General features: G+C 50.0%; 2 protein-coding genes and 1 long non-coding RNA gene across 7 annotated transcripts in view; 1 reads left to right on the forward strand and 2 right to left on the reverse strand.

Moving 5' to 3' along the window:
* The window catches only part of LOC132325946 (uncharacterized), a 227,107-nt gene extending 212,594 nt beyond the window's left edge, over nt 1-14,513 (reverse strand). The window contains exons 1-2 of one of the 3 annotated variants that reach the window (XR_009486087.1): nt 13,526-14,513; nt 5,465-5,582 (exon numbers count right to left, since the gene is read on the reverse strand). This is a non-coding gene — a long non-coding RNA (uncharacterized LOC132325946). Of the gene's footprint in view, nt 1-5,464; nt 5,583-10,742; nt 11,272-13,525 lie in introns of those variants that run through there. The other 2 variants (XR_009486086.1, XR_009486088.1) reach the window with 2 other exon arrangements.
* A 25-nt stretch (nt 14,514-14,538) lies between these two features.
* On the forward strand, nt 14,539-21,069 carry PAQR3 (progestin and adipoQ receptor family member 3). The gene is made up of 7 exons (XM_059843476.1): nt 14,539-14,818; nt 14,901-15,063; nt 15,931-16,086; nt 16,768-16,965; nt 18,365-18,455; nt 18,757-18,905; nt 19,311-21,069. Exons 1-6 carry the CDS (start codon nt 14,634-14,636, stop codon nt 18,897-18,899), a joined length of 936 nt encoding a protein of 311 aa, XP_059699459.1. The 5' UTR covers nt 14,539-14,633; the 3' UTR covers nt 18,900-18,905; nt 19,311-21,069.
* A 588-nt stretch (nt 21,070-21,657) lies between these two features.
* Nucleotides 21,658-27,582, reverse strand: part of BMP2K (BMP2 inducible kinase) — a 49,928-nt gene continuing 44,003 nt past the window's right edge. The window contains exons 16-17 of one of the 3 annotated variants that reach the window (XR_009486085.1): nt 24,443-26,778; nt 21,658-23,342 (exon numbers count right to left, since the gene is read on the reverse strand). Coding sequence is in view for 1 of the 3 variants with exons in the window: in XM_059843457.1 (XP_059699440.1) it covers nt 25,349-26,778 (1,430 nt within the window). In the remaining 2 variants the exon portion in view is untranslated. Of the gene's footprint in view, nt 26,779-27,582 lie in introns of all 3 variants that reach the window. The other 2 variants (XR_009486084.1, XM_059843457.1) reach the window with 2 other exon arrangements.

Below are 27,582 nucleotides of genomic sequence, written 5' to 3' on the forward strand. Positions count from 1 at the left end.
AAACTGCCTGTGCTGCAAGGAGGAGGTGATTTACCTGCACAACGCAACCTAATGCCAGGCTGTTGATGCTGCCAACCAAGCTGCTCTCAAGCCCTAGGGCTTTTGTCTAGGCATCTATTTGTTCTTTTGCCCAGGAGAGTAACTGTGGTTATTTTTCATGGTTATCACCACTGTTACCTTCAAAGCAAACAAGCAAGGCTGCAGAGCCTAACCATGCTCCAGTTCTCAGGAATTACAAGTGCTGTTACACTTTGGCTGAAGCAAAGCAAAGCAAAGTCCTCCTCCCTACATTGGTCAAGTGCCTTTCCTGTATTTCAGTCCTTTACATTACAAATATATCTATTTCTTTTTTTTTCCCCTTTTTTTTTGACCCTGTTTATTGCCAAGTCCTGTGCTTGTAACAGGCCCACCTTGAGCAACGTTAGTGACATTTATTTTACATTACTCCTAGTCTGAAAACACATTTCCTGTAATACTTTGCCAGCTGGGCCCAAAACTATTAATCCATTTTTAAAATGCAGACCATTTTGTTTTTAATCACACACTTCTATTTTGAGTTGGGTGCACTGTAATCCATGGAGTTCTGTAATTTTCCACTTCATTTATTTTGGATTTAATGAGCTGGTAATAATGTATATTTCCAACTGAAATGACTGCCTGAAATGTGGAGCAGAAAGTCACAAAAGTAAAGAACTTGGGCAGGGAATGTTGCTGTGTGAAGTTTTATGGAAATAAATTGAGCAACATTAAGACCTGGAACTACAACAGAGTGAAAGCCATGGTTAAGTGCTGATTTTGTGCTTTCAATAGTTCTTAAAAAATATTTTTAGTGCTTACTGTTGTGTTAGGCTGAAGAAGCCTTGGTACACCTCTGCACAGCATCAGCTGGAGCTGTGATTTTTAACTGCAAGGGGAAATCCTCCTTAGGTGTAATTCCCATGACAATCAGCCCAGGAAGACTCGGATGATCCACCTTCCAAAGCAGGCTCCTATCCTCCACTCGGGCAGCTAGGCCAGGGGGGTGACTTCAGAAAGCTCTGAGCAACCAGAAGCTTTGAAAGAGGCTTGAAAATTAGGCCACTTAATTAGATGTACAAATATGAGGCATTGTTCCATATCTTGAAGTGCACTCTTTGATGGCTCCTAGATGCAAACCACTCTTCCTCTGCTCCAGAGGAGCAGGAATTTCATGCTAAGCAATAGCAACCAAAAGTTTCACCTGTTAAATGCCTGTTTATGTCTAATGTGTATTCTTCTGTGTGTGTATATTCCATCTGGGCACAGACAAAGGACACCACCATGTCATTACACCTATGAAAAAAATCCTTTTTGGTTTGCCACAGAGGGCAAGGATCACAAAGTAGCCGAGTGTACAAAGTAGCTTTGCTTCATGTGAAAACACATGGGGTTTTCATCTTGGTTAATTTAAAAATAATCCTAAAAGTTGCATCTTCTTGCATAGCAGCTCTTTTAACAGAGTAATAGGTGCATCACCCCCACTCTCCATTCCTGGTCAGCGCCATGGAGTGCCAGAGAAGAGGCAGTGCTTCCAGCAGCAATCTCAGACAAACATTTGAATGGTTAGCAGGCACAAGCCAAACATTGTGTTTGGTATGGCAGTCCCAGCCATGATCCAGCCCAGCCAGGATGTGTCATCTAGAGCTCAAGAGGAAACTTGGCAAAAAAACCCTAGGCTGTCTCTTTAATGGCAAAACTGCTTTTAAAGATGATGTTTAAAATATTAGTTTAAATGCTACATTCACAGTCCTGTTCTGCAAACTGTAAACAAAAGCTGATTACCCGACGACATTTTCCTCTGTAATTAGGTTCACTCCTCAGTTTAAAAAAGCCCCACATAACTTGTAAGGAAAAACAGTCATGTGGTATGTATCCCCTGCTCTCCTCAGAGCCTCTGAATAATGTGACTGTGCTAATTGGTACCCATTAGGGCAGGAATCAGAATCCCACTGCCCCAAACACGCTGCCTTTTCCTGGTAATTACAGCGCTGGCAAACACCCCCCCAACAATTTCGGGGCTAATCACAGTGAATCCTGTATACAGTGTGATGCTGCATTATTCAAAAAGGTAATGAAATTCCAGGAAACATCAGATGCAGCAGGTACACGAAGATAATTCTGTTTTTATAACCAATTTCAGCCAGATAAATACTAGAATCCTTTCCAATTTTCCCCCCGTGAAACTAAAGTGTCACTGAGATTTACAGCCCCCTCAAGTTCTCTTTTCAGAGGAACATTCATTTACATAAACAGATAATCCCAGATAAAAATTTCCATTAGACAAAGGTGAAATGGATCAATTTTCTCTGCCAAGACAAATCTTAAATCTTGAACAGATAGGGTCATTATTACACCAGGCCCATTTCAGAAATAATGTGTTAAAAAAAAAAATCAGCCGATAGCAGCCATTTCCAGCTTTCCAATTATCTTTAAGAAAAGCTTATTCTGTGGACAATAAAGCACATTACTGCACAATATGATACAGTCCATAAAGATCACAATGTTTTATGAAAGGTTAAAGAAAGCTCAGCACATTTAGGGGAATGTCATAACCCACAAAGTCTTTCAAGACTTCAGCAGATCCCGCGCAGGCCGTGCCAGCGCTGAGCTGCCCCCTCCTGCTTCACCTCCACCCCCGGCTGGGCGCTCAGGGGATAGAGGCAGAGCCCCAGCCTCTCCTCCCCACCGCAGCCCCCTGCTCCCCAGCGCCTGCTGTGGCCTTCCCTGCGATGGCAGAGCAGAGCACCCAGCTCTGCAGCTCCCCCGGCCCCAAGCTCCAGGGGGAAGCCGGGCGGCTGGGGCAGGCACAGCTCCCTCGGCTGGGAGGCCATGCTGCTCTTCAGTGCCACACAACTTTGTCAGGCCCTTGGGAATGCAGTTTATGAGGGGTGGCAGCAGCAAGGAGAAAGTGCCAGTAATCACTGCCTAATAGACACAGCAGTCAAAGCAAAACAAGCAGCAACTTACCTGAATCGATTTTTCATCCAAGAGGAATCAGATTTATTTGCCATTTAACTAACTGCTCCTTACAGACATCACGGGAGCATGAGTGACACGTGGCTAGTGTCAGGAAACAAGGTCCCCTCACAAGAGAGAACCTGCAGGAAAGCTTTATCCTGCTCGCTGCCAAATCCTGTCCTGCAGATCCCTAAGCCTGTTCAGGAGTGCAGGTGACAAGGCTGCACAAATCCCTGGGAGAGTTATAGGCACCACAGGAACTTCAGAGCTGGGGATGTGCTGCCACTTGCTCTGAAGAATGAGAAGCAGGAATTACCTGCAAGAGAAATGGACACCAAAAGGTGCACCTGGATGTGCCTTTCCAGAGCCTTATCCTATACCAGAGCATCAGGCAGAGTTATTTTCATTCCTTTGCTAAGAGCACCACAAGACCACCAGGTGAACCCAACAGTCTCCTGAGTGTGGACCAGGTTCAGTGACTTTGTCTGAGGTATTTTAATTCCTGTGTTGTGATGGATCTTCTGGACCAAAAAGCCCAGTGGGACAGAGGTTGCTTGGTGTCATTTACCCTTACAGCAGCCAGCACCCAGGACCTCTGGGCTGTCTTCTCCATGGCCATCACCAAGAGACAGTGACAAAAGTGTGGAGTAACAGCAAATCATCCCTCTGTGCGAGGAAGGCCATCATTTATCTCAATGCAAAAAACAAGTGAAACTGCACAAGCACTTTTTAAACTTCTCTTCAAGGGTCTTCTGGTTTGGCCACCAAAACCAGAGGCATACCAAATCTGAAAAGTCTAATGATATAGAATCCCTGTTTGCTGGTGAAACAAATCTTTGCATGAGCAGCAACGAAAAGTTCCTGCCTACACTGCTAGACATGTGAGTACCTTTTAGTGACACCAGAAGAAAAAAACCTGACAGGACACAGCTGAGCCATTGGAATGTTTGCTACAGCTCTATCAGCTCACCAGAGAGCTGGCAGCACCAATGCTGGATGGAGCTGTGCAGGCTGCAAAGGATTAACACCACCCCGGTATCAGTTCTCATCAGATTTTTCAAGCCATGTTTGTGCTTCTATTTCTGTCCTACAGGAGCATGACAGAAAGCCTGCTGTCACCTTCTACAGCTTGAAACTAATTCTAAACTATTAAAAGAATGACTTTGTGCAGAATTTCCAAATGACTACTGGAATTTTAAGCAATACCTTTGGTTTGAAAAAAGGGGATTTTCTGTAAAGTAAATAAATGCTCCAGTGCCAAACTTAAATTACAATTAATCACAAAACCCACATCTGCTTTATCCCACCCCAGACAGCAAAGAGCCCATAAATGACAGCACTTGTTTTTAACTTTATAAACTCTTCTATCCCATGTGTAAGTAAAGGATCACTACAGCTCACAGGGGAGGCAACAAAGAGCAATAAAAAGCAGAAGCTCCCAACTATCATCTCTCTCTTTCAGACACACACAAACACTCAGATTTCACTCTCTGTGGTGGATAAGAGGTGAGACATTTTCAAGAGGGACAGTGTTTGACTTGCTGGTAGGTTTAGGCTGAAGAGAAGAGATCTCCAACAGGCTGCATGATTCAATGATCACTGCACAAAAGTCACTGTACAGGAGGAACTTGGGTTACCCCAAGAGGGATCACTGGATCACCTTTCAACCTCAGACATGGTCCCAAACACTTCTAAATACAGCAAGGTAACTGCTGCAACCCAGAAAAAAACCCAAACAACCCAAGCAGGATTTCCTATGAACCAAGACAACTGTGGTAGATCACGTTGGGGTCTCATCTGCCCCATTGTGCAGCCTTTCAGGTAAATTTTGAGTAGGTAAGGCTGTAGAAATCACACAAAAAGAAAATAATGTTGATGTTCAAAAGTGTCAGGCGATGTGATTAAAGCTGTCAGGTGCAGCAATCAGCAGGGCTTCAATACACAGAACCTGCAGCTCACTACAAGACAGTACATGGCTGACTTCATAATTTTATTAAATTGCTTTAATTTTGAGCTGAGAAAATCTTCCAAGTAGAGCCATACTTCCTTTAACTGCTACTGGAAACTTTTTTAATGTGTGGAAATACTTGCTATTGCCATCACTGGCATATCAGTCATAACATCTAATGGTGTGGAGATTGTTGCCTTATAAAATTCACAGCTGGGTAGCTACATGGCTCAAGGCTAAAACCTATTTTAAAATCCAGTATTTTAGGAGGGAGAATGTTTATTAAAACATTTTGCCCATTAAAAATATATGACATATCATCGGTCATTCCATGTGATGCAGTGCCAGCCCTTTTTTAGGCAGTCCACTTGGGATGACTGCTGAAAACCTGGCAAGCCTGTTTGACAAGACACATCCTAATAACTAACTAGTCCATCAAAAAAACCCCAAAGAAACAAACCAACAACAACAACAACAAAAAAACAAACCCGCAAACAAAAACCCCTAGAAAAGCATTCCAGCAGTCTGAAAGAAACTCACCACTGCCCCTGAAGTAGCATGCCCAGAACTCGCTCACACACGGAGCCACAGTTGGTCTCTTCACGCTGACAGTCACACACTGACATGCTTGCTTGATCTCCTCATGGCACAAGTTACACTGAAATAATAATGAGGGTGCAGGTTTTAGTTGGGTTTTGTTGCAGTTTTTTTGGTTTGGGGTTTTTTTTTAAATGAAATGTGGTGAAGAGAGAAACATTGATAAATATTCTTTCAGCAACTCCAGGGGCATTTGGCATCCACTTCCATGAGCTGATGCATGTCTTAACCTGGAGAACACAAGGATGAATACTTGGAGGCTAATCAAAAACCCAAGATTGCTGTGTCTTTGAGCAGTTCCCCACCTGTACTCTCTCTGTAAGGAAAGCCACTGGCACGGCACAGCAAGGATGCCCCTTGCCCTTGCCCAGGGTGAATCTCCCTCCCCAGCGAGTACTCCCACCGGAGTCAGCGGGACCACCCATGGAGGGACTGATCACCAACATCAGTGACCGAGTGCCCCTCCTGATCCCACCTCTGAAACAGCTGGCATTTCAATCGTTAACTGAGAAAATGATCTGAAAAGCTCTGCCAAAGTGGAAAGGACTCAGATATGGAGAGACCGATGTGCAGTCAAGGTCGTCTGTTCTCCTGGCTTGTCGCTGACCATCCTGCAGCTCCCTCTCACTCTGGCTGGCAGCAGCAGGTCTCACCGTGCCCTGAGGAACCCCAGCCCTTCCCAGCTGCCTGCAAGGCATGCTTCCTTTGGGATTTTGCTTCTTGCAGCAGCAGGACCAACAAGGCCAGGCAGGAACTAAGAGGTCTCTCTTCCCAAACCACTGACACAGCTTCTGGATAGCCAAGGAGGTGAGGATGAGGGCAGACCGGGCTGCCTCAGTACAAGAAGGATCACACCTTGGATGTGAGGTGTCAGTCATGTTCGGTGTGGTCTTTGTCCTGTCAGGCCCAGCCAGACTCCTCACAGGTGGCAGAGTTACCTGCTCTTCCTACTCGATGTGCAGGAAAGAGGGCCAAGCTGTCAGAGTGACTTTCCTACAGCAGGAGAGATTCGTCTGGGAAGTTAGCCCAACCATGTCCTGTGGTCCCTAGGAAGCTCAGTCTGTCCAGTATGTCCTGGTTCTAGTCCCAGCTGAGTCTTTGCTTTGGACTAACTCTCCAGCAAAAAGAACACCGTGTTTTATACTTGCAACTATGCCACCACTGCTAACAACCAGGAAAATAATCCTGACTGCATTGCACATGCCCTTGCAGGAAAAAGCGTGGATACTGTTATTCATGCTTGTACTGTACAACTGTTCCCAAAATGTCAGTCTTCTCTAATGACCCTAAAGAGACTGAAAATTAAAGTGCAGTTCTGGGCAGGGAAGCGACTCTATTAAAAAGAGACAGACAGAGAGAGCCCGTAGCTGTTCTGAGCAGCCTTCCAAGTTCTATATATTAACTAAGCCTATGCACCGAAGCCATGTTTTTAACTACTGTCAGCACTGCGGAGTCACTCCAGCAGCAATCGAGCAAGCTGTTCTGCCTCATGCCTCATCACCATTTCTCACACTCTGCATCAAAGCACCAACATTAGCAAATTCAGCTGCCCTTCAAACTCCCAGCTCCAGTCAGGAGGAAGCATCTGCGGCCATTCAGCTCCTTGCGAGGATGCTGAACAAAGTCCCAGTTGCCAGGAATACCCAGAGCAGCCCAGCCCGATGGCTCTCCGTGACACGTGGCCCTAGCACAGGCAAGGGAGCTGCGAACAGCTCCACATCCCCACATCCCCGCACCGCTCTCGGTTCCCACTCCAACCCCCCCGCCCCGCGGCAGCATGGATCATCTGCAGGCTTTCAGGAGTCACTCCTGCCATTCAGCACGTCGGCGGGAATCAGATGTCAGCGGGGGAAGAGCACACTTCACATGTTGGTAAGATCACTTCCCAGTGACACAGCACAGGCTGACACAACTGCGGCTCCAGCACTGTGCCTTCCGCGGAGCACAAAGCTCTCATTCCAGCAGTCACTCCGACGGCAGAACACCGTCAGAAGGCATCCATCAGCTTAGCAGACTGAAGGAAAACAGCAAACAGAGTCAAGAGGGGCTTTGGGCAAGAGTAGAAGAATTCTAGCTCCTCATGGCTCAGTGTGCACAGCACGGACAGGGAGCTCAATCACTGCCTCGTTTCCCCCAGAACACGGGGTTCCTGTCATTCTGAGCTCACAGAGAAAGGAGGAGCAGAGGCAGAAGAGAATTCTCAAGACTGGCCAAGTCCAAGTGCTCTGCAGCCACTTGTGGGACATGCTGGTGAGTTTTGTATGACTGATGAGACACGGTACACAGCATCATTTGTGAGAGGAAATGGCAAGGAGCGTGCAACTGGAGGACAGAGGAAAATTCCAACAGATGCTTCTCAAGGCTGAGAAACAATCTTCGGTGCATCTTGCTTAATGTTTGACAACTTGAAAAAACCAACACGTTAGCTTAAATATGTGAAAGTAATACATGAAAAGGTCAAATAATTTGATGACAAAAGGGAAAAAATAGGTAGGAAAGCAGGTTACCGATTCCCTTCCCTCTTATCTCTGCAGAGAGTTTTTAGTCCAAGTAATAGCTGAAAAGGAGCATTCCAGGTCTCCCAGGCCCACATGGAGATGGGACTGGGGCATTTACTAGCATGAAAAGTGGACAAACACAAGACCTTACAAAATAAGGGATTAAAAGCAATTGCAGGGCTTGTTATACTGTACTTGGCTCTTCACCAACTTCCAGCGCTTCCTAATACACGTCCTCCTCCTCAGCACTTAAAAATCTCCATGATTAAATGAAGCTATGCAGAGGATGAGGCTAAGAGAGGGAAAATGACCTGTGTATCTTGAGAAGACAATGGAATTCCAGTTTTAGTAATCAAAACAACTGAGGAAAACCTATCCAAAGACAAACTAAGTAGCAAGGGCAAAACCCCAATCTGGCAGGCAGGTGACAATATCCACGGTGCAGTGAGCCAAACAAGACAATAATTTCCTCCCCATTTCCTGGATCTTTCTGGAGCATTTTTGGATGCAAGGCAAACCTTCATTTTGATATCACCAATTCTCAAACTACACCACTGCTGCTTAGCAGAGATTGTGGCATTTAGCAACACAGGAAAAAAACATGATGCGCATGTGTTCTTCTTGGCAGATGACGAAAAAACAAGCCAAAAGGAAGTGCAGTGAGATCATCCCAAATGTCAATACCCAGGCCTTGTTTGGGATTAAAGCAGTGCTTCATAGATCAGATTAAAAAGCTCACTAAAAGTTTGGAAGGACTTTTGGAAAAGGCCCAGTTGATTTCAGCACAGAAATCCTCATCAGAAGCAAATGAGAACGTGCGTCTGTGGTCCTGCTTACAGCAACATTCAAACACCTGGAGACATCCGTCAGTACCAGTGAGGCTTTACAGAAAACCCACAGGATGATTTTAAGGAAAGGCTGGTTTGACTTTTAAGGGCCTTAGAAACACAATCCCCTTTGGTAAATTTGCTGCCAAAATCCAACCAGGTGAGAGGAGCCTCAGACTTCCACAGCGAACAGTCTGGTTCTTTCTTTAGCAAAATCCCAAACCCACGTACTTCTCCAAAATTACCTCATGGAACAAAGTTGTCCACAATTCCTGGAGTTTCACTCTCACTATAAATACATCAACTAAAGTACCCCACTAGAGAAGCAAAACATCTCACTCAAAATAATTGGCCTAGAAATGCCTTCTGTTGTGGCATGAATTCCAGCTGTGATAAAATTTTATAGGCACATTGGAGTTAAAGAGACCTTTAAATATGAAAAACAAAAAACCAAAATCTGATTTGCCTAAAATTCAGGACTCCACACAAGTGGAGGACTTTTTTCCTCTACCAATTTTTTTTTCCTCTATCAATTTCACTGGAAGCAGACTGTTGTGCTAGGAAACACCACCCATATGATTAAGAATCTTTCCAAAGCAGCCTCTCTCTTTCCCTGAAAATCCCTTAAGTTCTCAAAAAGATTTCTTTATTGTGCCCATACCACTTCCACCTTCAGAACATATCCAGAAAAAAAGCTATTTGTCAATTACTTCCACTTCTTTCAGTTCAGGACTCTGTTATGCTGCACGATTGTTGGTGTGCATCTGCTTAACGTGGAGGGAAAAGATGTTGCTAAATTGGCAGCAGAACGGTGGGCTGGGCAGGAGAGGTGCCTTCTCCATTGTGTGCACAGGGCAGTTCTGCTGACTGCAAGGGCTCACGCAGCAGAAAAAAACCCAAATGCCATCCCTGCTCTTGCTATTGGCAGCTGTTCTCTTATCACCAAAGAGAATTTATCGCACCACTGACAGATGCTGAGATTCAGAAGCTGGAGCTGAAAGCCAAAGGGATTGATTCAAAAAACAAAAACACCCCTTGAAAAGAAAAATTAAAAAATAGGAAGAGCCCTACCAAACCAAGTCTCTTCAGTGCACACATCACATGGCATCTCTCCATGGGGAGAGGAAAGAGAGAGCTGAGCCCCCAGGCAGATGTCTGCTGGTCTGTCTGCAGCACTCCTGGAAGCTGCTCAGTGCTAAACCAAAGAGCCGCAGGAAACCACAGAGAACTTGGCCACAAAATTCCCAGTGGGGACAGTGGGAGCAGAGAAGACTGTCAGGGAAGAGGACCTTGAAATCAAGCTTTCTTGGTATTAAAGTCAATATCGAACACAAGATACTTGCATTCCTAGTGTTGTCTCATGAAGGGATCAGGGCTGTCTGGGATTTCTATTCTTGCACACACACACTTCTTCTGTCAAAGACTCTTTGACTCCTATGAGGCTACAAATCTTAGTTTCTTTTATGTGACTCCACAGTCAGGAATCCACTGCACAGCTGCTGTGGCTGCTCCCAAGAACTGGAGGCAGGATTCCTGTGTTGTACATGACAAGGGGCTTTAGCACCTCCCCTCCCCATGTCACACATGGCCCGGTGCACACGGACACCCCGTGCACACAAGCAGCTACATGGTCTCTGTGGCCACAGAGCAGAGCCCGTACTTCATCCACAAGTTTTGCCAAGTTGCAGCACACAGCGTGCCAATATACCCCTCCTGCTTCCTGTCCCCAGGGAAAACACAACTGTGTTTATCACAGGCAAAGAAACCCTGAGGAATCCACCAACACTGCTGTAGGCACAATGCGAGGGAAGCCATGCGGTGCCTTCTGCCAACACTCCCAGGTGTGTTTTCCTGACTAAGGCAGCCTGAAACAGGGTTTAATTCCCGGGCACTAACCTGTCTCTTCTGGAAAACTCAGAGCAAGCTGAATTCTCCCAGAGCAGCGGATTCCAGCAGTGGCAAAAGGAGTCCCAGAGCAGCTCCCATTTCCTTACTGTAAGGTGGAAAGCCCCCGAACAAAACTCGGGAGGAGGCAATTTGCCGGGCACTTCAGAAGAGAGCCAAACTGGGAGCCGCGGCAGGTTTAGGAACATTAGCACCACCCCGACGCGCGCTGCTAGGGATCTGCGAGGCCCGGCCCCGCCGGGGAGAGCCCCGAACTCTATGGAATGAGGGTGAGGATGCCGAGGCAGCCGGCGGGAGGCAGGCCCAGGTGCAGCGGCAGGACGGGCGGTACGTGGAGCAAGGCTGACACCTGCAGGGAGAGCTGGGCACGAGCGGGGCGGGAAAAAACCGTTTCAATGCCTCAAAAATCAGCACCGAAAATATTTCCACTCTTTCAGTTTGAAAATTGAACTACTTTGGGGGTTGCTCACATTCTGCCATCGACATTTGAGATATTTGGTTGGGATCACTGTTCTTCCCCCAGTTGCTCCCTGGAAAACCAGAGCATAAATGGAGCAGGGCACAAAGAGATCCTGGGATCCCACACAGTCCGACCAGGCTTCCTAACTAGATCGGCTCCAGTTTTCCAGCGGCAGAGCCCCACACCGCTTGCTCTCTATATAATTTAAATGTGGCGCAGACATACAGTAGCAGCTTGGGCGGGTGCCTCGGGAAGCTCCCCGGGAAGCAAAGGATTCCCCCCTCCGGGCGTTTGTCAGCTCCCCAGCTGAGCGCCATCGGCTCTTGCTGCCCGAGAGTGCCGGGTCACCCGTCCGGAGCCGCAGAGCCCTGAGCCCTCGGCCAGGCCCGGGGTCAGGTCACGGCTCCTTGCTGGGGGCGCTGTCCCTTCCTCGGGCCTGGGCACAACCTGAAGCTGCCCCCTGAGCCCCCTGCTCTCAATGTGCTCCTCAGCAGGCACTTCGGCTCCTGGGTGATCTCCTCAGCCACCTCTCTGAAAGCCTTCCCGACCTCTATCTGCACAGTTGACTCCAGTCCCAACAGAAAACTATGGCGCCTCTCAAGCGCTTTCATCTTTCCTCCCAATTAATCGTATCTGCCAGCAAGATTCGAGATCCAGTGTAGGAATTAGGGCAAGCTACTTACTTACTCGGGAAGGTCAATTTAGGTCAAAGCTACCGCACACAGATGGCTAATTTCAATCCCTTACACATACAACACAATTGTTCAATAAACTCGAAATAAATAGTGTAAGTAATTAATTTAAAGCTGCCCTAATTGTTTCTCAATTTCCCCTATTAGTTTAACCTATAACACTCCTCCTATCAAAGCTTCAAAGCTCTAACTTAACAGCCAATTAAAGCTTCTTTAGGGAAAAAAAAAAGTGCTGTCAGTGCCGATTTCTTCTGACTGAGCCCCTTGAAGCACTTGGGAGTTCATTTAAATTGCACTGGGCTTAGAACCCAAGTGCTTTTTGCAGGTATACTGTTCCCAGTAAGCTAATGAGACAATGGACAGTTAGGATTAATTAGGGCTTTTAACTCGCTATCAGCTTTCTGAGCACCCTAGGGCTCGGTGAAAGCGGTCTGACGCTGGAGCAAACAAGAAGTCCCTGGGTGTGTCAGCGGGAGCTGGCAGGAGCGCGCAGTTTTGCCCAGCTCACTGAGATCCGGGGCTCGGCTACGGCTGAGGGTCCCCCGCAGAATGCCTTCTCTCTGTGCTTCTCCTAAATCAACCTTACTAACCTCCTTACAGAAAGCTTGGGTGAACGGGAGATCCTGAACCAGAGCAGCAGTACGAACAGGAAACAGAAACTAAGTAAAACAGGAACGAACCATTCCGAGTCAGGCTCCAAATACATCCCGGGGAGTAGAAACACAAGCAAGTATCTTACAGCTAAGCCTGCTCAACCATTACTGTGGACATGAGGGGCGAAGGTACCCAGCACACAGAGCAGCGGAGCAGGAGGGAGGAGGCAGGTCTGCAGGGGCAGGAGCAACAGCGCCCTCAGGACACCAACAGGGAGAAATCTCAGTGAATGATCGATCGGTACAAATATTCAACAGCTGCTGCCGACCAAATCCAACTTGATTTGGGGAACCAAATGGCATAACACAAATCTGGGAGTGACACAGCACAGCTGGTTCTGCTGAACACCTGGCCTTGACTGTCAGGGTGGATTTTAACCTCCCGTCATTCCCACCTTTTACTTCACGTGACACATCTCTGCCATGGGACAGCCCGGCACACCCCTCACACCGTTTGGTTTCATGAGATCAAAGACCTTTGCAGGGGCCTTCCCGGTACACGACTGGCAGGGGGGACCAGCATTACCCTGTGGCACACTTGTCTGCACCTTTGAAACCAAGAGTCTTATTATTATACCTGGGGAATCACTGATTTACCCCCACTACTTTTTTTTTCTTTCTTTTTTCTTTCTTTCTTTTTTCTTTTTTTTTTTTTCTCTCTCTCTTTTTTTTTTTTTTTAATTAGCAAAAAAACCCCATTAAAAGCAACTGGTAAGCACCATACAACTTTTCTTACTGAGGCCATGCAAACTTTTGGACGAGTCTTTCTCACTACTAAGACTTTTTTGTTACTTCCCAGAGTACACAGGAAAGCCCCCAAAATTCTAGTAATCATGATCTCAATTAACCAGACGTTGCTCTTGCACAATACAATTGCAATCCCCATGGGGAATGACAGCCGTCAGGGTTATTTGACCTGACAGGTTTGTTCCTGGCCTCTCTCACTGAGGTTTGCAGCCTCAGGCCTACCTGAGAGGAATCAGAGGAATCAAAGGCACATCTCTGTTGTTTCGGAGGGCTGAAGGGTCCAGGGGGGCCCCAGGGCGTCCCCGTGAGGTCAGAGGTTCTGAGGAGTCCTGGAGGATCCTGGAAGGTCTGAGGAGTCTGAGGCACCCCAGGGCTTTGAGGAGTCCAAGGTATCTCAGGGGATCCTGGAAATCTGAGGGGTCCCAGAGGGACTGAGGCACCCCAGGGGTGTCTCAGATGGTTGTCTGAAAGCTCTGAGGGGCCCCGGGAGTCTGAGACACCCTGGGGGATCCTGGCAGGTCTGAGGGGTCTGAGGCACCCCAGGGCGCTGAGGAGTCCAAGGCTCAGGGGGCCCCAGAGGGCTGAGGGCTCTGAGGGGCCCTGGGGGGGGTTCTGAAGGTCTGAGAGACTCTGAAGACACCAGAAAGTCTGAGGAGTCTGAGGAGTCTCAGGGTCTGAGGGGTTTGAGGGGCCCTGGGGGGGGTTCCAGCAGGTCTGAGGGCTCTTAAGACACCTCAAAGGTCTGAGGAGTCCAAGGTGCCCCGGGAGGTCCCAGAGGCCTGAGGGCTCTGAGAGGTCGCAGGGGCCTGAAGGGTTCCGGGGGGTTTGAAGGGCCCCAGAGATCTGAGGGCTTTGAGGGGCCCCAGGGGTGTGAGGGCTCTGAGGCACCGCGGGGAACTTGGGACTTCAAGGCGCCTCGGAGGATCCCGGAGGTCTGAGGGGTGCTGCGGGGTCCCGGGGGTTTGAGAGCTCTGAGGGGTCGGGGAGTCTGAGGGCTCAGAGGGGTTACAGGCGGTCCCAGAGGTGGCAGTGCTGTGAGGCGCCCCGGGGCGCTCCGGCGGGTCCGAGGCCGCTGAGGTGTCCCGGAGCTCTGAGGAGCCCGGGCCGCCCCGAGGGCTCCGGAGCTCTGAGGGAGCTGAGGCGGCTCTCGGGCGCCCCCTAGCGGTCACTGCCGCCGCAGGGCGGGGCGGAGCCGCGCAGTGACGCCATCGGTGGGCGCCGCGCAGTGACGTCATCACGGTCGTTCCCGGCGCCGCTCCCGCTCCCGCTCCCGGCCCTGGCCCCGGCCAGCGAGGGCGGCTTGGGGCGGTCCGATGCGGCGGCGGGCAGGATGCACCAGAAGCTGCTGCGCAGCGCGCACTACATCGAGCTGGGCAGCTACCAGTACTGGCCGGTGCTGGTGCCCCGCGGCATCCGGCTCTACACGTACGAGCAGATCCCGGTGTTCCTGAAGGACAACCCCTACATCACCGATGGATACCGAGCCTACCTGCCCTCCCGCCTTTGCATCAAGAGGTGAGCGCGCCCCGCGGCCCCGGGCGCCCCCCGGCCCCGCCGCCGCTCACCCCCGCTCCGCCTTGTGTCTCCTCTCGCTCAGCCTCTTCATCCTCTCCAACGAGACCGTCAACATCTGGAGCCACCTGCTCGGCTTCCTGCTCTTCTTCACGCTGGGCATCTACGACCTGACGGCCGTGCTGCCGGCCGCCGGCGCCTCCCGCGAGGACTTCGTCATCTGCTCCGTCTGCCTCTTCTGCTTCCAGGTGGGCGCGGGCGGCCGGCGGCGCTGAGCCCTCCCGCGGCGCGGGCACGGCGGCATCGCTCCGCGGGGTAAAAACTGAACGCGGCTGGCAGAGAGAGCCCGCGGTAAACGAGCGCCTTTGTCCGGGCCGTGTCTCAAAGCTGCCCCAGGCTGAGGGGGCCTGACGCGGCTCCAGGTGCTGCTGGACAGGGCCAAGCACCGGAGCACGGGGATCTGCCGTGGCCCGATGGTCGGGAAGGGCAGGAGGGCTGGTGACCTCACGTCTTACTTGTCAGAGGAATGTGTTTGCACAGCAGACTTGAGGCGTGTCTCCGGTGGGCCCCTGCGCCTTGTGAGAGCTAAGCCTTGGTGTTCTCTGCAGGGTACTGGATGGCTTTGTATGGCCACAAGTGGCTCTAGTGCTCCTCCCTGCCCCTGCAGACAGCCACAGAGAACCAAACCCTTCTCAGGGTAAAGATTTTAAGGTAGCCTAGGAGCAAACAAGCAGCCTGTGTGTAAGAGTTCAATTTCTGTGCGTTCCCTCAGTCAGGGCACACAGCAGGTGCTGGGCAGTCAGGGCAGATTCGGGCTTGGGGCTTTCCCTTGCACTGGTGCGGATGTGTCTCCCTGGAGCACTGGCAGCTCCCTGGGCCTCAGGAACCCACTTTTGTTACTTGTACAACTGATTACCAGGGTTTGCAGTGTCCTTCTCCTCCTCCCCCGTGCCAGGGCAGCTCTGTGGCCAGCTGGCAGGGATCACAAGTGCCTGCACCGAGGTGCACTGCACAGCATGTCTGGGCCGAGTGCCTGCTCCAGCTGTGGGGCTGGGGCTGGCTGTGCTTCCTGCTCCTCTGTAAGGAATTAACCCTCCTCCTCTGGCCCTGTGCAGGTGTGCATGCTTTGCTCAGTAGGATACCACCTGTTCTGCTGCCACCGCTCCGAGAAGACCAGCCGGCGCTGGATGGCGCTGGATTACGCGGGCATTTCCATCGGGATCCTGGGCTGCTACGTGTCAGGCGTGTTCTATGCCTTCTACTGCAGTAACGTGAGTGGGGAGCGGTGTCCTTGCAGGGCTTGGTTCGTGTGCTCTCACTGCAGCTTCTGTGCTGCAGGAAGGGGGTTCAGTGCAGCTGTCCAAGGAGAAACGGAGTGGGGAGGCAGGGACAGGAACTGGAACACATCTCTCTGACCTCAGCTGAACTGTGCTGGCTGAAGAGACAGGCAAATGCAGGTTTTCCTTTCCAGCTGTTGATTACACAAGCCTCAGGAAAATATTTAAATTTCTCTCAAGGCAGGGAAACTTTACAGGTCCTACCTGTATCCAGTGCCTGAGGCTGGTCATGGGATGTGTCCCATCACAAGGACTTTATTCAAACAGCATGGTGAGGCAGAAACAACCTTGTTTTCCCTCCATCTAATAGAGGATGAGTAAATGAGTTCCCTCTCAAGGCCTGCCCGGGAGCTGAACTGGGCCGGTGAGGCACAGGTACATTGAAAACATTGGTGCAGGAAGTGCTTGGAATGAAGGATGTGGTGCCGGGTGCCCCCCAGGAGCAGTCCCCTCCCCTCAGTGCCAGCTGACAAGCACAGGGCCCTGCACTTGGACCCAAGCTGGTGCTGGCAGCAGGGACAGGGTGAGGCGCTGCTGTGCTCCCTCACGGAAACCTTGTGCCCAGAGCTGACTTCTGCACTCCACAAACTTGCCTTTGTTTCTTTGTGCCCTCAGTACTGGCGCCAGGTGTACTTGATCACTGTGCTGGCCATGATCCTGGCAGTGTTTTTTGCTCAGATCCACCCCAGTTACCTCACGCAGCAGTGGCACAGGCTGCGCTCCATCATCTTCTGCTCCGTGTCTGGCTACGGAATCATTCCCACCATCCACTGGGTCTGGCTCAATGGAGGCGTTGGGGCATCCATTGTACAGGTAAACAAAAAAAAGAAGGAAATAAGATTCCCTTTTGTTTTTCATTTGCCATGTTCCTTGAGTTCTCTGACACCTGGGGAAACAATGGCGAAGCAAGAGGAGTTAAAATCCCTCTAAGGACAGATTTCTTTTGGTCAGTAAAATCCAAATGGGAACACTGAGAACTGTGTTGAGAGGGGATAGACAGCTTGGGAAGCTTCATTGTGCTGTGCTGCCCTAAAGCTGCACGGTGGGAAGGAGAGCAGGATCCAGCTGTGTCTGTGCCTGGGCATGCAGCAGCCTGTGCAGGCAGACCACACCCTCACCAGGGCTGGAGGCCAGGGGCTGAGGTGCCTGTGGAGCAGGAAGGAGCAGGAAGGCTGCAGGAGTGCTTGGGGCTGGCTGCCTCCACAGCTCCAGAGGGCAACCAGGAGACACTGTGATGATTACTTGTCTCCTCCACTGTTCCCTAGGGTGGCAGCAGAAATCAGCACTTAGCTGCTCAGCCCTCTGTCTCCTACACAACGCTCCTCTAACAGCTCTTTGATGTTACTATTTTCCTGTTTGCTTCACACATGGGAATTACGCTGTGACAGCAGCAGCCCAGTACAGCCAAAGGCAGTCCCGTGTGCCCCAGTGTGAACCACTCTGAAATCCCTGCAGTTAGCCAGTAACACCTGATGGTGCTGAAAGAAACGCTTCCTTTTCATAGTGAGCACAAACTGCACGCACCTGGGCTGGCCTGGGTGGATGGCTGTCCCCTGGGGTGAGGGTTCAGCCCGGTCCAGAGCTGCTGTGCAGTGTGGCAGAGCACCACTTGGAAAGAGGTGTGGCCTTTATACACGACATTTCACCCTGGCCCTCTAAAACTCATCAGCAGCAGTTGTGGCCCCACACTTCACCATCTGGCTTCCCTGGGGTAGCAGGATGGGTGTCTAGGGTACATGTTTTGTTTCCATACTTCAGGAAAAGGCTGACATGTTTTGGTGACAAAACATTCTGCTGACGAGATCCACCTGGTGGCTGAGTTGCTGGTTGTTGACCACCCTGTGAGCAGTCCTGTGTGCAGCTGCTGGCATCCCAGCCTAAGTGGGATGTGCAGTGCAGTGTCCCTCACCCTGGCTGTTCTGTGCAGGCTCAGAGGAGCGGCAGGTGACCTTGCACAGACACACGCTCTGTCTGCTGGCAGCTGAACGGAGTAGCTGGCATGTAGAAGCAAGAGGCTGGAGTAAAAGAGGTTTCTTCCCACTCAGGCTTTCCCAGAGTTTGGGATGTGCATCCCCATTGGATTTGTGCATAGCTAGCACAGGCAAGGAAGGGAGATTCAGTGCTGTCATGGCTTTTCCTTTTTTATCTTTAGGGACATTTTTTTCTGGTTTTGCTTTCTAACAGAATAGGAGAGCTTCCTTTTCTTTTGCAGGAGTTTGCTCCGCGGGTATTTGTCATGTACTTCATCGCTGCTGTAGCTTTTCTCTTCTATATTTCCAAAGTTCCAGAAAGATACTTCCCAGGTAGGAAATTCTCTTCTGGCTGTTTTCTTTTCTGCAGTTCAGCTTCCTGCAGTGTCACAGTCCTTGCTGTGGGTCCTGAACTTCCTGGGAGAGAACAGGCTGACCGTGTTCCCTATGCACTGTTCCCATACAGAGTAAAAGAGTGGGACGAGGCAGACAACTTCCATCAAGTTCGTTAAAGAACTTTCCCTGTCACCCCTCAAGGGCAGGGTGTGGCGGAGCTCTGCAGCAGACTGATTGCACTGCGTGTGCTGTGGCCAAATTTAACAGCTGAACTCCATGCCCCTGTTCTCCCCCACAGGCCAGCTGAACTACCTCGGCTCGAGCCACCAAGTGTGGCACATCCTGGCAGTGGTGATGCTCTACTGGTGGCACCAGTCCACAGTGTACATCATGCAGTACCGACACAGCAAGCCCTGCCCCGAGTACAGCGCGGACTTGTGAGCCAAGGTACGGCTGCTGCCATCCTCGGGGAACAGCATCTCTAACCACAGGCTGTGGGAATGCTGGCCTGAACCTCAGGTGGCTGCCCCAGAGTGGGTCCTGACTGGTGCAAATAAAAAGCAGGGGTGTGATGCCAGGCACTCTGCTCACCTGTGCTGCTGCATTGGATGAGGCTCTGTGGAGCTGCTGAGCCCTTGAGCAGTTTTAGAGCAGGCTGGACTTGGCCCTGCCAGATCCCTTCCAGCTCTGTGTTGCAATCTGAGGAGTCTCAAACCATCATTAGTACTTGTCCTTAAGAAGCCTTTGTCAGGTTTTCAGTCTGCTTAGCATTGATCTGGACATTGTGGAAATTAGATGAGTTGCCAGTTACATATGCACTGTGATTTACCTCATTTCCCTGCTCTGCTTCAGAGGCAGCACGAGAGGACTGGTGACTCTGGGGCCCTGGGCATCATGTGAAGAGCTGTGCTGTCAAGGACTGAGGCAGCTCCTTTGCTGACTCCTGGCCTGTTACCCCCTTGCTGGAACAGAGTGTTACTGCAAGCTTTGATAAACACAGCAGCACTGCCTGGGTCGGAGGGGTGTTTCCTTCTCAGCCAGTTCTTGCCCTGCAGTCAAGCACCCAACAGCTTTTCCTGGAGCAGGACAGCAGGAGGCTGAGCTCACTTGGCACACAGACCCCAGCAGAGTGTTTTGTTACTTGGCAGACATGAGTGGCTCAGCCAAGGCTACTCAGGCCTGGACACCAGGTTTTCAGCTGCTGTGCACAGTGAGGAGAACACTCCTGGCAGCGTGCCTGTAAAATTGTGGGAACTGTGGGAGCTGGTCCTGGATCCAAACAGCCCTGTGGACAGTGCATCCTTCAGCTGCTACGTGGAAGATGTGCTCATGCTTCAGCATTGGCACAGGAATGCATGAACTGGATTCAGTGGATTTCTGTCCTGCTCTGGACGAGCTCTTTCCCATTTCCTGGGAGATACGATCACTTGAGGTCCTGCACACCTAGGTCTTCATTGTAGATCTTAAGAATAGCTTCCCCCAAGGAGGGGTCGTGGTTGTGCCATTGCTTGAAGAAATTTCCCTAGATCCCTTCAGTAATCTGGAATCAGTATTCCAAAATATTCCAGGAGTAGCACTAAGCCTGTGTGCAATCAGGGAACCTGCTGGGGAGGCAGATTCCTGACTTTGCCCTTTCCCTGTGTGCAGGATGATCCTGCACTTGCAGACACTGCTGGCCCAAAAGACTTGCTTTCACAATCCTGCCACAGTGCCAAGGCTGCTGGGAGTTTCAGGATGTGTTGTGGAACCATCCCTTATGAACACCAGGGAGCCACGGAATACATTGGTTATTGCACAGCTGCTGCCCACACCATTAAGCTCCAGGGGTGCCAGTCTTCCAAACAGCTTTGAAATCCTTTGGACTTCTGGGTTGGAGGCAAGGATGCTGTTGGGACAGATCCTAAGTGGCTGTGTCCTTGTGGAGAGAGTCTGGCTCCGTGCAGTGACTGCCCCAGTGCAGGCAGGCTCTGTAGGTTGCCCAAAGCTGCCTCCCTGTGGGCTAAGGCAGAGGAGCAGGACTTGTTTTCTGGTCAGGGTGTGCAAGGAGATGTGGAGTGGAGGTGGCAGCTTACATACAGGCATCTACACTCCAGGAGGAGGCAGGATGGGAACTCCTTCTGATGTGCTGGACAGGGATGCTGTCTGTTTAGGTCAGAGGGTGGTTTTGGTGATTTTCTCTTGGGTTTTTTAACTCCAGAAACAAGTAATGGCAAAACTGACTCTGCATTTCTGATTCAGCTCCTGGAGCTTTCAGCCTTTCGGTGTAAACACTGATTTTTTTAAGATTTTTTTTAACTTGACAGCCAAGCAAATTTCAAGTGCACTAATTACTACTACTGAAGCCTGACAAGGAACTCACAAGTGTAAAAGTCTGTTTCCAGTGTTACATGTACAGTAATACCCCAGTAATGTGTCTGTAATATTACTGACTTTAGCTAATTTGCTAACGTATTTTTATAATGGAAACTCTTAACTTCTCCAGCAGTTTTCACCAGATAGGGACACTGATTGCCAAGCTGTGCATTTTTACCTGAGACAATTTATCAAGCTGCATGACGATCTTTGATGTACATACTGAACTTCTAAATAAATTCCAGTTCGTTGGCTTTTTCCTTGGAGTAACATCATTGCTGCATCTCCTGCAGCAAAACAACCCATGTCATTGGCTCAGCCATGGAACTTGTGCCACAGACAGGGATTTTTGGGGGAGACTCCCTAGCTGAATTTGCTGATGAACTCAGCTTTTCAGCCTGCTACCAGTACTCATTAATGGAGTCCTGCTGCTGCTTTAGCTGTTCTTGACCATATCTATTCTTACTTCAGCTCACCCAAGAGTAAAATCAACACAAGGAGCATCCAAACAACCTGCTCCAGTAAACTACTGCAGGAAGGGGCTCACACCACATCACAGTTCTGTCCACAAGTGCAGATCTCAGTCCAGTGGCACTGGGACCCATACATGACCTTTGTGGAGAAAGGCTTTAAGGAATAACACTGAACCGAAGGATTTTTAGCCACCTGGACACAGCAGGATGATTGGGCAGCAAATCCAACACTTAAAAACAGTTTTAAGAGCGTCTCAGGTACTTCCATGACAGCTACAAAATCATTCAGCAGCAGCAGCACTGCTCATAATGAGTAAATGAAAGCCTACACACGAATACTTCACCGTGCAGTGTTGAAGAAACCTGCAGAGGGGCACTTTTACCAGGTTCCTTTATTTAACAACTCCAAGGGTTTTATGATATACATCAGCTCAACAAAAAAAGTTAAAAGTTCTGGCTTTAGTAGTACACAAAAAAGCTTTAGAAACCCCAAGTCTAATAAGAAATGGAAGTGTAGTTCAGGCAAGTGCACTTAAAAGCTGAATGCCAGCAATTTTAAAATAGTTTTTATGCTCTTTAATAGTAGGTGATGCCTCAATCACAATTTTACCATACGCACCATCTCCTTGATATCCTTTCAAAATAAGCTCTGTGGAACAGTAACACAGCAGCCACCCTTGGTGCTTAACTCACATCCACTCAAGTCACAAACATGATTGTGGCTGCTGGGTTACCAACACCACGGCAACTCCAAGGGGTACGTGATGTGGGCGAGCATGTGTATATTTTATATATACTTCTTGGATATATAAAAATACACCATATAGTATAAAAAACTCCAGATAAACTCTTTTTCTCACAGTAGCAAATATATCAACTTATTTTCACAGTACTTGGTTTTACTAACTGGGACACCCAGAATGATTATAAGCTTTCTCCTCCGACAGTGGTGCTCACAGAGCCCCCCACCACAGCATTAATTGCATTAATTACACACCTAAGGGCCCTTGGAGTCCGCAGGCAAACACAACTACCTGGTTTTTCCTTCCATCATCACAACTGCTTAACAGTGGTTGTGCTTCCTAGCACTTTGGGACAGACACTGTCTCCAGCAGCTGATGCTATAAGGCCTGTGCTTCAGTCCCTCAGCATGCTGAAGGAGAAGCTGTAGAAACCCACTGGGATTTCTGTCTGGAAGGCAAGTGTCTACCCCTTACCTTGCCTTCTTGCTACCACAGGCAGCACATACATGTCTACTGCAGCAAGGGCCTTCCTGATTTCTACTAAGGTCACGTTGCATTCCACACACCCTGAAGAAGGGCAAAGGATACCCCATTCCCTGACAGTCACACGGTTCACCTCCTTTGAATAGTGCATAGTGGCAGAAAATAACCCCAAACTCGGGTTCAGGTGTGCATCAACTACATAAACCATGAAAAGTCAGCTTAGCAGGGTGCACCAATCTCCCATCGACCATGAGAAAGAATAAAGTAAGTAACTCTAAAGCAAAAGTTAAATTTCAGTAAAAACCTGATTGGTGTCTCGTATGAAGAACCAGGTTTGTTAAAGCCATTAGGAGGCAAATATCGTGGGCCATAACTCGTGCCAGCTCTAGAGTCACTGGGGTCTGCAGCTTGCCTTTGCCTTGTCTCTCCCTTCAGCTTGGCTGTGCTGCAGTGTAAGTGCACAGAGACCCTCTGCCCAAGCCCCTGCAGCCCTCCTCAGCCTGGAGCTCTGGGGTAAACCAACAGCACTGAACACATTTCCTAGCTGGAATTTACCTGATGGCTTCTGCCCACACTGGGTCTGCTGGTGCCCAGCCTCCTCCCTCCATATCCAACAGCCCCCACCTCTCCTCCTGGGCCCTGGAGCCAAGCCCCAGGGCCATGTGCATCGTTAACCCTTCCCTCTCCTTTCCCACTGGGAAGACAGCAACAGCCTGGCTTTGGTGAGGACCAGCCACAGTTAGGACCACAGTTTTCATCTCACTTTGTGTCCACCTCACTGCCACATTTGTCATCTTGCTGTGTTCCAAGGGCTCTTCAGGCAGATAACAGCTCTGAAAGACATTAAGAAGGGCAGCTCATAAGCATGCACAGAGATTAGAAAAAAAGGGAAAAAGACTGTTAACCTGAGTGTCAGAAATGCTACAAAAATTGGCATGTGCTTCTTGCAGCCTTTGGCACCAAACAGGTGAGAAGAGCAGTAATAAAGCCTGCAAAGTCCTGTGTTGAAACACTTCTACTCCATCTCCTAAGGGCTTAACTCCTAAGCCTGGAAAAGGCACACTGAAGCAGGCACAGCTGGAATATCCCACTGACACCCTGTGAGAAGTGAAGCTGAGGAAGATGAATGTAGCTATCTGTACACCATCACTATGAGCTACGTTCAGATTCCAGAGCTAAGGGAAACAATCGCACATCTATCCTAGGGGGCATTTTATCAAACTGATCCCAAAGGAGTCACACCATTTGTTTTCAACGTGTTTTCGGTGAATATCATAAGGGACCAAACGCCCCCAATCATCTCCTGAATATCCAGCAGGAGGCGGTGGGGGAAAGAAGCTCACAACCCTGAATATTTCACTTCACCTGTGACAGGGGGGCACGTGAGGACACCCGGCCACACACAGGCACGTCCCCCATGTGCAAACACCCAGCTACCCACTCCTCAGCCTCCAGTGGAGCAGGACAGAAAGGTGGGACAAGCTGAGGAGCCACCTCCTTCCGTGTCCCCGTGAGGACGGCCGCGGAACGCAGGCGGGGCTGTGCCGAGGGGCACTGTCTCTGCACACACCAGCAGCTGCTGCACCGCAGGGAGCAAACGCTGTGCTGGGCAGTGTTCACTCCTCCTGCCATCACCCGAGGCGCCTCCCGGCGGTCCTGGGCAGCAGGACAGGAGTCCTTCCCGAAAGGCTCCGTGGGGTGAAGGGCAGCTCAGTGGTCCGACAGCCACCAGCTCCTGCTGGAACACAGCCGGGGCAGGAAGCGTCTCCAAAGCTCAGTGCATTTAGCGACCCTTAAAGAGCATCAGGTTACAGTCATTTCATAAAACTATTGTGGTAAAAAACCAACAGAGAGGACACTCTTTCCAATCAAAATCCAAGAGGAAAACAGACACAAATCCCAAGTTGTAATCAACCCAATGAAAAGGCTGTACCTCACAGTCAATTCTGCAAGTCATCTGAAGCACTCCACGTGCCCAAGGACAGCCCATCTTCCAGTGTGCTGAGGCGTCTCCCAAAGTGCTGCAATCCCGGCCATGTCCCTGCTGGCTCACTCCCCCACACATTCTCACAGATCAGTAAATCACCTGCTTCTTTAGTTTTGACTCTACATTTCCAGTTTGCTACTTTACATTAATGGCACTTACTATTAGAAAAATAATTCAAAATTGACCATTTAGGCACACAAGAAAAAAAAATAAATCTGCCTTTCATCTCTGCAGCTGCATAGATGTCTGCAAGGTACCAAGCCATAGCTGTGCTCTGGAATTCTGGGCCACAGCCCCTTGAGGATGTGGCTGCTTTATTTTTATGATTAATAAAGGTAGTTTTCACCTAGGAAGCAAAGACTTGGCTATTTCCAGCACATAATCTGGATATCAGTATGTCTTGGTTCTTAGGTCTGCAGAGACAAGAAGCACCGCAGCTCATTAGCCTCCTGTACGTGTGGGAAGCAATTTCCACGTGCTCCCCGCCTCTTCCGCTCCACCGGGGCACATGGCACAGGGATGGAAAGGCAAGACCAAAGTGCACAAACAAAAGTACGTCCCAGGGCCCCAAGTCAGCGACAGGGATTCGTATCCAATTCCTCATTTCATTCTGGGAGCCATATGCCAGAAGGAAGAAACAACAGTTCTGGCTTTTTTTTCTCTTTTTCTCAAAAAGATCCAAATCAGAATTAGCCATTATCTGCAATTCCACCACGCATGCAGGCCACTGCCTCCTCACCCGGAACAAGCAGTACAACCCAGGCCCCTGGCATTTCAACCACATAAATTAGTCCACTACGCCTTTACTAAGGGACTTGGAGAGGTGCAGTGGGGGTAACCCATTGGAAGCCTCTACTGTTTAGAAGGGAACGGAGCTGCTCCAAAGGGATCTAACTCCAGTGCCTGCTGTGGTTGGCCCTGTGTGCTCTGCACCACCAGCTCTGTGAAGGGCACCGCCCCAAAGTCATCTGTTTTCAGCCCGTCCCCGCCATGAACAGCCCCGTGCAGGGAGCTCTGCCTGGGCCTGCCAGCCACCACGACCGTGCCGTGGTCCCCGCGGCCGTCCCCAAAGCCCTGGTGCTGGGCATGGCGCATCAGCTCCTGCGGGTGGAAGGGTTTGGCTCCGAAAGGATCCAGCAGCGCCTCGTCCTGCTGCAGAGGGTTGGCTCGATCCTTGCTGTCCGTCAGGGCCACGCTGATGTTCTCCTTGGAGTCCGAGATGGTCAGGAACTCGTTGCTGCTCTGCGAGTCCCTGCGGCCGGCCCTCCTGTGCCGGCGGGCGCGCTCCGGGGTGCGGTAGCTGGGTTTCAGCCCCTTCTTGGCGCTGGTGGGCGTGCCGTGGTGGCGCTTCCCGTTGTTCTTGGGCACCTCCTGCTTCAGGCGCCTCTGGCGGGAAGACAGCTTCTGCAGGTTCCGCTGCTGCTTCACCTTCTGCTGCTGCTGGCTGCCTGTGATCTCCTCAAACGGAACCAGCCCAAACAGGTCCTGTCTGCTCCCAGCAGACCTGGGGACAAGGGATGGCTGAAATGGGGTGCAACCAAAGATATCCACGCTCCGTGGAGAGGTGGGGGAGAGCAGAGGCTCCATCCCTGACCCCTGCCCGTCTCGCTGGGGCACCTTTTTGCTGAAAGGAGCTTTTATGAAAACATCAAAGTCATCCTGCTCTTGGCTTAGGCTGGGAAAAGCCACCTGAGAAGAAACATTTTGGTCCACTTTCTCTCTTGCTTGAGGCTGCAGAGTGAAAAAGGGCACAGCTCCAAACACGTCAAATTCTTGGCTAGAGCTGATCAGAGTGCTTGGCACCTTGGGCGGGGACATAGGCACGGAACTGGGCTCTGTGATTTCACTGCTGCTCACACCATCTCTCAACTGAGTGCCCAGGAGCCCTTCCACACATTTTTGCTTGGTTCGGTCACAATCAGAATCAGAGCTCTGCTTTTCTTCCTCCTCTTCTTCCACCTCTTCCTCAGAATCCATGAGGAGAGGTCGGTGGCCTAAATTCTCTGGTTCTGTATCATTGTCATCATTGAAGTCCCCATTCTCTCCATGCAAGACTTCTTCATCCTCCTGCTCTTCTTCTTCCTCACTGCTCTTGGGAGAAGGAGGATCTGATTCAAAATCACTCTCTGACTCCTCACCACCTTTTGTCACGTGTCCCTCTGCACTTTTCCTCCCTGCCCGGGGATCTCTAAATGCATGGCTCAATTTTCCAGCCCTTGATGGGGTCCCTAAGTTACTTCCTTGACTGCTGGCTGAGTTATCCACTTGTTTTCCAGGGGAACCTGCAGGTCCAAACAAAAAAGCAAATGAAAACTTAAAACATAGAAAGGCACAACTTTCTCCACACACTCCACAGCCACACACTCCAGGAGCTGATACAAACATATATCCTGTACTTAGGGAGGGAAACAAGCTAAAGATCCCATCGGACATTTCAAACAACACACATAAAATCAACAGACAGAGCTGCCAGCTTTAGTTCTAAAGCACAAGGTGCCTGGACGTACAGTACCAGTATTTGGGGGGCATACAGAAGGGGCCAATGGACACAGCTGATCTCTAGAGACAGCTTTTCAAACCCAGTCATTACACAGCCACTCTCCTCTGGGGAAATGGGAGGCAGCAGGATTTCAACACTAGTTTTCTGTATTTTTTTTTTTTTAAGCAGACAAGCTATTTTTGATGTGCTTCTGCTTTGATAGTCTGCTCTGACAAACAATGCTCTAGTCAGGAGAGGAGCTCCTATCTTCTGCAGAAACTGAGGCACAAAAGCTCTTGCTTTTCCTCAAATTTGAGACCAATGCTTTCTGCTTTGTGTCTAAATGAAACTTGTCAGCTCAGCTTCTCTACAGCAAATAAACATATCTACTTGTTTCCCTCTGCCAGCTTCCTCCCTATTATTCACTGACAACTAGAACTCAAGGAACAATTCACTCATGAGTCTTTTGTGGTGCAGTTGCCTTGGGAACACTGGAAGCAGTAAAAATTTTTCAGGAGTACAAAAAAGAGACGGCAAGAGCAGGCAGAGCAGGGGAGGCTGCACAGTGGCACTGGCACTGCTCTTGTCACTAAGCACACCCGGTTTC

The sequence above is a fragment of the Haemorhous mexicanus genome, chromosome 4, assembly GCF_027477595.1.
Source record: "Haemorhous mexicanus isolate bHaeMex1 chromosome 4, bHaeMex1.pri, whole genome shotgun sequence".
NCBI classification, from domain to species: Eukaryota; Metazoa; Chordata; class Aves; order Passeriformes; family Fringillidae; genus Haemorhous; species Haemorhous mexicanus.

Excerpts from the sequence above, each read along its gene's own strand:
- PAQR3 (XM_059843476.1), top strand. The coding sequence starts at position 14,634 with ATGCACCAGAAGCTGCTGCGCAGCGCGCACTACATCGAGCTGGGCAGC. Across the intron at positions 16,087-16,767 it reads ATGCCTTCTACTGCAGTAAC|TACTGGCGCCAGGTGTACTT; the intron begins GTGAGTGGGGAG and ends TTGTGCCCTCAG. Across the intron at positions 16,966-18,364 it reads TTGGGGCATCCATTGTACAG|GAGTTTGCTCCGCGGGTATT; the intron begins GTAAACAAAAAA and ends TTTCTTTTGCAG.